This window comes from Gigantopelta aegis, chromosome 14 (genome assembly GCF_016097555.1).
Source record: "Gigantopelta aegis isolate Gae_Host chromosome 14, Gae_host_genome, whole genome shotgun sequence".
In the NCBI taxonomy this organism is placed as follows: Eukaryota; Metazoa; Mollusca; class Gastropoda; order Neomphalida; family Peltospiridae; genus Gigantopelta; species Gigantopelta aegis.
The window spans coordinates 39,364,970-39,377,266 of record NC_054712.1 but is presented as its reverse complement, the minus strand read 5'-3'; the positions used below and the strand labels follow the sequence as shown (position 1 = coordinate 39,377,266).

The following is a 12,297-nucleotide window of genomic DNA, read 5'->3' as shown; positions in this document are numbered from 1 at the left end:
TCCTGATTAACTATTGAAAATAAGAACAGAAGACTTTGTTAATTTCAACATATTTTTCTCAACAAATGTTTTAATAATTTTAGCTAATGCGACTGCTTAAAAAAACACCTTAAGAATTCTGTGAAATTAAATGTCTCACCTACCATAAACGTATTCGGGGTCATTGACAGTTGCATCCATAGATGTTCATGTCAGCATGTCATAACACACACACACACACACACACACACAGACACACACACACACACACGTGCGTGTGCACACACACACAAAGAGACACACAAAAAAAAACCCACATACAGACACAGACACACAGAACAGACGGACACACACACACACGCACACACACACAGCCACACACACACAGCCACACACACAGCCACACACACACGCACACACACAGACACACACACACATACACACACACACACACATTTAAAACATCATTATAGCATGTGAAATAAAAACACTAATAAAGATTCAACAATGATCAAAATAAACTTACAATTTCTGAAAAAAGCAGAATGAATTTTGGTTTCTGTTGGTGGCTTAATTCTGGCAGGAAGTGACTGACTAAGTACACTGGTTCCCATTCCAGGATAGCCTATAAGGGGCGTGGCTCTGTTGAGTATTGACGCCATTCCCCAGAACTTGGGATGGCTGCTGCTGCTGTTGTTGTTGTTGTTGTTGCTGTCACTAGAAGTCAACAGTTTATTCAATTTCTGGCTGCTGTTGTTATTTGGTTCAAAAGGATGTGACTTTTCCTGTATTCTGTTGTCTAAGCCATATGGTGAAGTAAGCAATGATGACAGTTCAGACTTTGAATTAACCATCTGTAACAGAAAATATTTGTAGATTATTACACAACACAGAAGAAAAAAAAACCTTCAAATTTTTCTTGTTCAAAGGAGTCTGTGCATATGATTAAATCCTGTATTGGTTTGTATATATCTGTGCACATGCTTGTATGTTGCTTGTGCAAATGCAGACATGCAGGCATTGAAAGAATGAAAGAAATGTTTTTTATATAACGACGCACTCAACACATTTTTATTTATGATTATATGACATCAGACACATGGTTAAGGACTACACAGATATTAAGAGAGAATTCCCGCTGTCGCCACTTCATGGACTACTCTTTTCGATTAGCAGCAAGGGATCTTTTATATGCATCATCCCACAGACAGGATAGTACATACCATGGCCTTTGTTACACCAGTTGTGGAGCACTGGCTGTAATATGCATAACAACACAGCATTTTCGGAGTATCTTGAATTTGGGGAATAAAGGTTAACGGAGTATGTTAGTTGTTTAATCATTGGGACTACTGACAGGGATCGATCCTAGATCGATCGCGCATCAAGCGAACGCTTTACCACTGGGCTACATCCCGCCCCTACAGGCATTGAAATAATCAAAGTATGAATGTACAGCTAGTTTACCACAAAATAAACCTAGTAACCTATACATGTAGGTTACCACATATTTATATTTCCATTAATACCACAAAATAGACCTATAGTAACCTATAGGTTACCATATATTTATATTTCCATTATTACCATAATTTAAAATACCAACAGAGACACACTAATACTTTGATATCATTCATATCACTGTTCTCACTATATAAAACTCATTTGATCAAAATTTACATGGTGTAGTTTTAGTTAATACAATTGTGTGGAGAACGAGAAAAAGTTTCTTTTCTTTAACGACACCACTGGAGCACATTAATTAATTAATTATCGGCTAATGGATGTCAAACATTTTGGTAATTCTGACTCGTAGTCATCAGAGGAAACCGGCTACATTTTTTCTAATGCAGCAAGGGATCTTTTATATGCACTTTCCCACAGACAGGAAAGCACATACCACAGCCTTTGTTCAGTTGTGGTGTACTGGTTGGAATGAGAAAAACTCCAGTCAGATGCATAGATCCACCAAGGTCGTTCGATCCTGTGACGCAATCACCTCAAGTGAGCACTCAACCGACTGAGCTAAGTTCCGCCTGTGTGGAGAATGAAGTACTGTTCTCGACTTTCTTTCTTGTGGTAACCTCCTGGAAACTGAATGACCGTTCTCGATTTATTTCAATCCCTATGCATATATGTGTTTGTTGATATTTGAGTTACTATAATATGCATGAGGAAATCATAGCATTAAGCTGAAATACATACATGTGCTACAGAACTTGACTCAGACATTGGTTTCTTGACAGACAAGTCCATAGGCTGGTCTGCAGTGGCTGTCTGGCCTGACGACACTGGCCCACATGGCTTGATGCTGAAGTCCAGTGGCTGACCGCCGTCTGTCAGACACTCCTCTTTCAAATACAGGTGCTCCACCATTGGACTGTGATGTGCCACTGGAGGACTTGGCGACCGACTGAATGGGCCTAAAAGGAAGGAAAAAAGAGAAAGAAATGTTTTATTTAACGACACATTCAACACATTTTTTATTTTTTATTTTACGGTTATATGGCGTCAGACATATGATTAAGGACCACACAGATATTGAGAGAGGAAACCCAATCACTGCTTCATGGGCTACTCTTTTTGATTAGCAACAAGGGATCTTTTATATGCACCATCCCACAGACAGGATAACACATACCACAGCCTTTGGTATACCAGTCGTGGTGCATTGGCTGGAGTGAGAAATAGCCCAATGGGCCCACTGATGGGGATCTATGACATTCAACTAATTAAGCAGCCCGTCGTTCAGTCAAATCCCAATCCGATGTAGACAGAGGTAATTAATGCATGAACGGTTCTTTCGTTCTTGATTTCTGATCCAGAGTAGACAGAATATGGATTAGACAGAGATTTATACTTAAGAGATAAATGGTAGCTGGAAAGGGGCTTTAGAAATGAACCAGTTTACGCAGAGATCCGGATGACACAGAATCTGGTTTAGACAGAGTCCACTGTACGTGCAATTTGTCATGTCTTCTCATGAGTTATTACCATACCTATATTATCACACGACTCTGAAGGACTGGCAGAATCATGGCCATCGCTGAAAGATGGTACTAATATCCTGTGAACAATGTTGGTCCATTTTTGCAGGCTATTTATCATGAAAAACATGTATATTAAAATATTTGCAATTCTTTTTTTGTTGAGTATACCTATATTATCACATGACTCTGAAGGACTGGCAGAATCTTGGCCATCACTGAAAGACGGGTCGCCATCATCCAGTAGTGACGGCTCATTGACGTGGATCCAGCTTTCTATCTGGTGCTGGGAGATCTCCTGGTGCTGCTTCTGGAGGTGACGGACACAGTTGGCCTTGGTGGAGAAGCCGACATCGCACTTCTGACAAAGGAAGGGCTTCTGACGACAGCTGCTGTGGGAGCGCAGGTGGTGCTTGAGGGCTCGGAAGAACTTGAAGTCGATGCCACAGTACTTGCAGACCGTGTCCGGGGAGTGGAACGAATCCATCATGGAAGCAGATTCCAGGACGTACTTGTTGTAGCCAATAGAATCCTCAATATCTTTCTTCATCACTTTAGCATGTTTTTTTCTGAAATTAATTTAATATTTTTAAAAATTAATTAATTATAAAATGTTGTAGCCAGTAGAATACTCAATATCTTTTTTCATCACTTTAGCATGTTTTTTTCCGAAATTAATTTTAAATTTTAAAAGATTAATTATAAGATGATGTAGGAAATAGAATACTCAATATCTTTATTCATCACTTCAGCATGTTTTTTTCTGAAATTAATTTTAAATTTTAAAACATTAATTATAAGATGATGTAGGAAATAGAATCTTCAATATACATGTATTTATTCATCACTTCAGCATGTTCTTTTCTGAAATTAATTTAAAAAACAAAAATTAATTAATTATAAAATGTTGTAGCCAATAGAATGCTCAATATCTTTTTTTCATCACTTTAATATGTGTTTTTCTGAAATTAAATTTTGAAAATTAATTATGAAATGATCATTTTCGTATACTATTTTTTCTTCTAAAATTAGTTAAAATAATTCACATAATTACAAATCAGTGATATTATAAGCCGTATTTTAAAAACAAATTATATATTAAAACTTTTAATTAACTTTTGTTGGACAAAATAATTAAAACATTTATACATTTCCAACAGTATTTAATTTTCTCATGTATAATAAATGCAAGAAGGACCACAGAAATAAAAGGAAGTAAATCTGTATGCCATTCTGGTGTACTTGATCATGAAGAATGTACTCAATTAATTGGTCTAAGTGTGCAAGTGAGCAATACTCAATGAGCTCAATTAATCAGAACATCACTAATATATTCACAACAGTAAACCATTCACTAAAAAAATTATTTTTAAAATGTATATTTATAACACCCCCTCACACAAAAAAAAAGAGAAAAAAATATAAAACATTATTTAAAATTTCAATGATTATTACCTGACATGGCGTTCACAGTTTGCCTTTGTGGTAAAAGCGAATTCACAGATCAGACATTGAAATGGTCGTTCTCCATTGTGTGTCCGCAGATGTCGGATGAGGGTGCTCTTGTCAGCGCTGGAGTAGTTACACAGGTTACACTTGTACGGGGAGAGGCCGAGGTGAGTGCGGGTGTGACCTGTGCAGATAGTAAACACATTTTAATTTTATACAAATTATAACTTAAAGCTAATTAAAAATATACGTACATGTACTTCTTTATATGAAGAATTCACTTCCAAATGCTATAAATCCATTTATATCATTTTCAGAAGAAAGAAAGAAAGAAATGTTTTATTTAACGATGCACTCAACACATTTTGTTTACGGTTATATGGCGTCAAACATATGGTTAAGGACCACACAGATTTTGAGAGGAAACCCGCTGTCGCCACTACATGGGCTACTCTTTCTGATTAGCAGCAAGGGATCTTTTAGTTGCGCTTCCCACAGGCAGGATAGCACAAACCATGGCCTTTGTTTATGGATCACTGGTTGGTGCAAGTGGTTTACACCTACCCAATGAGCCTTGCGGAGCACTTACTCAGGGTTTGTAGTCGGTACCTGGATAAAAAATCCCATGCCTCGACTGAGATCCGAACCCAGTACCTATCAGCCTGTAGACCAATGGCCTAACCACAACGCCACCGAGGGGCGGTAATTTTCAGAAGAAAAACCCAAGGTTTTGTTGCAATATGATATATTGTATATATCATATCACAATTTAACCTTTGTCTATATTTTTGAAGCTATTTTATTGTTACGACACTGAAAAACCTTTGTAGGCTATGATGTGTGTTACAGTAAGGTGATATTCCACTATTTTGTGATATTAAGTTTAAAATAAAATATTTTTTAAAAAGTTTTAAAATATTTTAAACAAATTTAAACTAAATATTTTTGTTTATAAGTTTAAAATAAAACATGATAGATTTTTTAGTTTTTTTTCATATAAAGGAGGCCAACATTAACTGTTGATAGCGATAATGCATGAATTTATCAAAATTTATTTGTCAAAAAACAATCATCTTAACAATTTTCCACAAAGTCAAAAACATTCACATCAAAACCAACATAGTTACAACCCTAAACCACCAGACACCATTATGGAATGTTTTCTCCATTCTTGTGATTCTGTTTTGAATCCATGCACTCAAAACCAATTACATTTCAATCCAAATATCTGCATTAAAAATACAGCTGCAAAAAATAAACTCCACGACAGTTTTTTGCCATGCACACATACTGTATTCAGTTCTTTAAATATTGTTCGAGTACAGCTATCATGCAAATGCATCTGATATTTGTTACGGGAAAAAATTAATATCTTGTATGTTTTACTGGAAAAGATATGTAAGAAAAGTCGTGCCTTGGCTAACCCCTTGTACATGTATGTAGGTTGTACTCTCCATATTCACTGATATGCTCATACTGGGATAGATGCAGATTACAAATTGATTTATGGACACATACAGGTGAACAGACAGACAGATAGACACAGAGAGAGAGAGACAGAGAGAGAGAGAGAGAGAGAGAGAGAGAGAGAGAGAGAGAGAGAGAGAGAGAGAGAGAGAGACAGAGAGACAGAGAGAATGGGAGCTAGAGAGAGTAAGAGAGAACGGGAGCTAGAGAGAGTAAGAGAGAGAGAGAGAAAGAGAGAGAGAGAGAGAAAGAGAGGGGGAGGGAAGGAGGGAGGGGGAGAGAGAGAGAGAGAGAGAGAGAGAGAGAGAGAGAGAGAGAGAGAGAGAGGGGGGGAGAGGGAGAGAGATAGAGAGAGAGAAAAACAGAGAGAGAGAGAGAGAGAGAGAGAGAGAGAGAGAGAGAGAGAGAGAGAGAGAGAGAGAGAGAGAGAGAGAGAGAGAGAGAGAGAGAGAGAGAGCGAGACAGAGAGAACGGGAGCTAGAGAGAGTAAGAGAGAGAGAGAGAAAGAGAGAGAAAGAGAGGGGAGGGAAGGAGGGAGGGAGAGAGAGAGAGAGAGAGAGAGAGAGAGAGAGAGAGAGAGAGAGAGAGAGAGAGAGAGAGAGAGAGAGAGAGAGAGAGAGAGAGAGAGAGAGGGGGGAGAGGGAGAGAGATAGAGAGAGAGAAAAACAGAGAGAGAGAGAGAGAGAGAGAGAGAGAGAGAGAGAGAGAGAGAGAGAGAGAGAGAGAGAGAGAGAGAGAGAGATATGCCATAATTCAGTTCAGACAGCTAGGATACTTTAATTTCTACTTAAACATAAAAACATTGAGAACACCAAATACATGTGCAAAATCATGCTAACCATAATATGTGAAAACTGTTTAAAAAATAAAGAAATACAATACAATATGGAAAGCAAAAACAACAATCAAATGCTTTCATGCTATATCTGGCATTCATGCCCATTGTAAAAAAAAAAAAAAATGCACACTAAATAATAAATAAAAAGCAAGACACTATGAAAAACCATACCAACTTACCGCTGTGATCCTTGATGCAAATAAAAATAATATACTGATAGTTCTAATACATGTCATATTACATGATTTGAAAAAAAACCCCTCTCTACAGTGGGGTTTTCAAAACATTTGAACAACTCACTTTTATAAATATTGCCTTTAAAAACAAACCTTATACCAGTTACAGACTAGTTTAGGTACATGTATGACAAGTTCAGTGCATGTTCAAAATGTTAGAAAATTCTTCTAAGTTAAAATAATTAGAAAAAAAAAGGAACAACTTTTTAATTCATAGAAGGGTTCAATGAAAAAAACAAGAGGAAAAACCATAAGCTCCCATTTTGATTTAATGTAGTTTGAACAATAATGTTAAAAGTGGATTGGTTCGTCTTTTGGCACTGTATGATTTTCTTAACCCTAATCCTAAACCTAACCCATTTTCATTCTGAGGGAGGCCCTCCATAGCCCCTATCGACTGTGGTTGGATTCAGCACACACATTGCACATATTCAATTTCATAGCGCCATACCCAAAACTTTCTTTCTGGCAGAAACACTGTACAGATGTATTTTAATAAGAAAAAGAGAAAACAATTAAGAAAAAAAAGTTATTGCTCTCAAAGAGGTGAGTCTGATTAAAGCTGCAGCATGTTGTATTTCAAGGTTAGCCATAAATATATAAATATAAAAATATACACTTGATGTGCATATTAGTTAGGATGGTTATCGAATGGTTAATTTCTTTCAAAGCATTATACCCAACTGAATTACCTTTGAGTGCACGATAGTTGCTAAACACCATATCACAGAATTTGCAAGGAAACACATCCTTAGGAATGGCTGCTGATATATCCTTCTTCAACAGGCTCCCATCATCCATGGCATCTTCTGCAGCAACATTTGCCAGACTCTCCTCACTGGTCAGAGATGGACTGTCGTCATGGATACCAGGTGTCAAAGATTCTTTGGTGAGCTTCTGTGGACTGGAAAGAAGACTGGAATGAAAGTTTGGAAGAGAAAGGCAAGATGGAAAACTTGGATGCAACCCTGCAGCAGACCACACTGGAAGCCCTCCTTCCTTTGGAAGACCTTCTGCAACAGCCTGGAGATAGACCATGTTGCGGAAATCAGAGAAATCCTTCATGAACTCCTCCTTGACACCTTTGGCCACAGACGGAGGACTTGCCTCCATGCCAGGGACAGACAGATCTCCGAGCATTTCGTTCTGAATCCCAGGCACAAAACACTGTCCAAGCTTCTCAAAGTATTCCACGTTCTCTCTTTTCTCGAGGTTTAACAACCAATTGGAGTGCTTAGAGAGACCGTGATCAAACTGCAAGACATCTGCCAGGTTCCTCTTTGCCGCGATGCCAAGGCTGGCCAGGAAGTGGTCCTTGCCGATATCGTGTGGCATGGTTGGTGCTGCCTCGGAGATAGCTGCGTCCGACATGTGTTTCAGCATGTGTGTATGAAGGATGGCTCCACCGACGAAATCACAGTCACAGAAGGGACAGGTGCTCAGCTGCTTCCGGTTATGGATGAACATGTGCAGAAACAGAGCACTCTTGCACGGAAAAGCCTTGGTGCAGAAATGGCAGACGAAATGGTGGTAGTTGCTGGTTGCATGGCGACCATTTCGTTCACACCACGACTTGGCAATCAGCGGGAATTTGCTCACAGAAAAATTGACAAAGTCCAAGTCTGAGAATCCCGAAATGATGGACTCTTCAGGTTCACACTGGTTGGAGGTGGGTATGTCTACAGAGTGTTCTGTTCTCTTGTGATCAGACAGACTCTGAGGGTCTGGGAGAATCATGGTGCACAAGTTGCAGGCTGTGGGGGTGTGAGGGTGAGAGTCCATGTGAGATGTTAGTTCACTTTCACAAAGGAACGCTTTGTTGCACACTGGACAGTGCAGTCCACCATCCGTGTATTCTGTGGAAACAGCTGGAGCCTATAATAAATAAATAAAAACCATTGTAAACTGACTGGAGTGTGTTCTGTATTGTAATTGGTTAATGACATTATTTTTCAGGGATCAAATGAAAATAATACTCGGAAAGCTAATGACGTCATTAGAAAATGACGTCATTAGCAATTGGAATAGGCGAAATTGACGATTCAAGGGTCTACAGTTAAATTGTAGCCAGGTATTTTTTTCAAGAAATACCAAATATACAGTTAGTTCCGTAGAAAAATGATTCAGTTTACAATGGACATAACCATATTGAGTTTTTAGATTTGCAGGTGTTATGGTCTATTTGATGCCTGCAAATGTTTCAATTTGTACCTCAGGCTAATGCCTTTGGTCAAAAATAACATTTGCGGAATCAAATAGACAATAACACCCGCAAATCTAAAAACTCCATATGGTTATCTCCTAATTCAAAGAATTTTTCAAAATCACAGAGACAACCTCAAACAAAAACAAAAACCCTAAAAGCAGAAGAGAGTAATAGTATTCTGTTAAGATGAAGGTTAAAAATAATCTCATTAGTGTTCAGAAGTGTGAGCACTTGTAGGTAAGAAGATCGTGAGCACCAATATGTGTTTACCCTTCTCGAAATGCATTTTAAAGTTGTGATTATTAAAAAAAGTATATTTAATAAATAAATAAAAAGTCAGTGGTTTTTGCTATGTAACATGTGAAATTAATAATGGATAAATAAATGGAAAATAGGCAGTAGGTAAGTATTCAAAAGGATGGATTGATGGATGGATGGATGGAGGTGTGGATGGATTGATGGATACATGGGTGGATGGATGGAGGAATGGATGGATGGATGGATGGATGCATGCATGCATGCATGCATGCATGTATGTATGTATGTATGTATGTATGTAGGATTGATAGATGGATGGGTGAATGCATGTTTGAAGGGATGGATGGATAAATGGATGAATGAATGGATGGATGAAGAGCTATTGGATTGAAACTGGTTGAATGCACTGGCAAATGTACACAAAACAAAAACAATTCAATGTCATATTTTATACATACACCAACAGTGACTGGCACATCCTGCTCCTGCTTCACAAACACCTCAGAGTTATCTCCCTTATACATATTATGCATCATGGGTACACTTGCAGCCATGGGTATTCTGTTGATGCTCGCTGGGACGTAGTTCTTGAAATCAGGCATGATGCTGTTGGGTTTTATTATGTTCACCCCAAACTGATTCTCAAACCCTGCATTGTGCAAGAATTTCTCCATGTGCAGACCGGATGGCAACAAGGCTGGGTGAATTTCCGGTTTGGTAAACATCTTCGTTTTAGATTTCCGCGGTCCTCCCTTCACCCCCTGGAGAGACGGGTCGTCCTTCTTGTGTATTCGTGAGTGGCGATGCATGTTGCCATTGGTTGTGAAGGACATTTTACAGATCTTGCATTTAAATGGACGCTCACCTGTAACAAAAAAAACCCCAAGGAGTCCATTAACTGTAAGGACACTGGGTTTACAATGGATTGATGAAATTCATTTTTAATATCTGTCCCAAACCTGATCACTGGCCATGCCAGAAATAGAGCTTGAGATGGACATGCCTGAATCTTAATTGGATATAGACACATTAATAGAGTTTACATACATACATATATACATTTCAGATAATTACATCTTCTTACACCATTTTAAATATCACATACATAATACACAGGGCATGATCATTTAATTAACAGTTGTCAGAGCCATAACTAGTCTAATATATGGAAGGAGAGCAATAAAACGAAATGATCACAAACAGAAATGTTGAATTTTTTCTAACTAGACAAAAAGAACATTTTGAAACAAAAATTGGCATCCTTTTTTTTATTTGCTACCCTCCCTCTCACTGGTTATAGCTTTTATAGTAACATACGATTTTACTTGATTTATGCAACCAGTGATAGAAATAAGCAGAATTTTTCACTAGTTCACCAGACAATACATCTACAAATCTACTTGTCCATCAATATTTTTACTTGTCCAAATAAGAGCAACGACAATATTTTTGACTGTTTAAAATGAAACAGCATTATACATTTTTACTTGTCCACTGGACAACCACTAAGGTACGTTTTGCTTGTCCCAGCAGATTGTCACTTGTCATTAGAAATGGATAAGTGCTTATTTTGAACACTGGCAACTTTATTCTCAGAAGCATTGATAAGGCAGTTAAGATGGAGAGAAAAAACAGAGAAGAAGAAATAAAGAGAATTTCAGTGAGACCTGAATGGACGAGCATGTGTCTGTCGAGCGAGCTCTGTGAACTGAGGATCTTGCCGCAGATGGTGCAGGTGTTGGCCTGCGACGACAGCGACGATGTGTTGTGAGATCGGATGTGGACGGTGAGGTCGTGATTCGTGGTCAGCTCCTTCTGACAGACGGGACAGATGAAACAACTGTTACCATCCTCCAATGAGACAGGTAGTATCTGAATAAAAGGAAAATACTTTTGATTATCAATGTTCAGTAAAACACAAATGAAGAGTACAATTTCAAATGCTATGAAGCAGTGTTTTCACATCCTGTTCAATGGGCATAGATAGTGGTTTGACCAAAACATTTGCTGCCATATTGCGGAGTTCTACTAACATCAGAATGGTTTTATAATTACTGCCAATGCTAAAATCTGGATATTGGCATAATTATTTTTAAAAAAGAACTCTTCAAATGTATCTTTGGTACCCTTCAACTCAATTGGGTAAATAAAAAAAATAATCCCACCCACACACCAAAAGATCAATTCTAGAATATTCCTTACTGAGCTAATTTAGTTCATATTAATTTCATTTTCTCTAGTTATTTTAAGTGCTTATATCCATTCTATCCCGGATCAGGCTTCTGGCTATCCAGAGACAGGATCCAGGACAGACATGCTCGAAACCGTAGTGGTATAGGAGCATGTTAAAAAATATATTGCATCGCATCGCTTATATCCAATTAACATTCAAACATGCTGTCCTAGGCACACCTCAGCTATTCTGGGCACTCTGTCCAGGACAGTGGTTATGTAGTTAGTGAATGACAGAGAAGTCGGTGCCGTGGCCTGACACCTACCAACTGAGCAGTTAAATTTGTTCAGCTTGGGAATCGGTACAAGGATGTGAACCCAGTACCTACCAGCCTGAGTCCTATGACTTAACCACTACACCACCGAGGCATGTAAAGTGTACTTCAACATGACTGCGTTACCACCGAGGCCGGTAAAGTGTACTTCAACATGACTGCGTTAACACCGAGGCCGGTAAAGTGTACTTCATCATGACTGCGTTAACTCCGAGGCCGGTAAAGTGTACTTCAACATGACTGCATTACCACCAAGGCAGGTAAAGTGTACTTCAACATGACTGTGCTACCACTGAGGCCGGTAAAGTGTACTTCAACATGACTGTGCTACCACTGAGGCCGGTAAAGTGTACTTCAACATGACTGCATT

General features: G+C 38.4%; 1 protein-coding gene across 1 annotated transcript in view; it reads right to left on the bottom strand.

Moving 5' to 3' along the window:
- Nucleotides 1–6: 6 nt before the first annotated feature.
- LOC121389234 (ras-responsive element-binding protein 1-like) overlaps nt 7–12,297 on the bottom strand; it is a 51,951-nt gene continuing 39,660 nt past the window's right edge. Inside the window, exons 4-11 of the mRNA XM_041520833.1 lie at nt 11,088–11,292; nt 9,879–10,285; nt 7,649–8,831; nt 4,422–4,599; nt 3,138–3,535; nt 2,185–2,402; nt 506–833; nt 7–92 (exon numbers count right to left, since the gene is read on the bottom strand). Of these exons, the coding sequence (XP_041376767.1) occupies nt 7–92; nt 506–833; nt 2,185–2,402; nt 3,138–3,535; nt 4,422–4,599; nt 7,649–8,831; nt 9,879–10,285; nt 11,088–11,292 (3,003 nt within the window). The remainder of the gene's footprint in view (nt 93–505; nt 834–2,184; nt 2,403–3,137; nt 3,536–4,421; nt 4,600–7,648; nt 8,832–9,878; nt 10,286–11,087; nt 11,293–12,297) is intronic.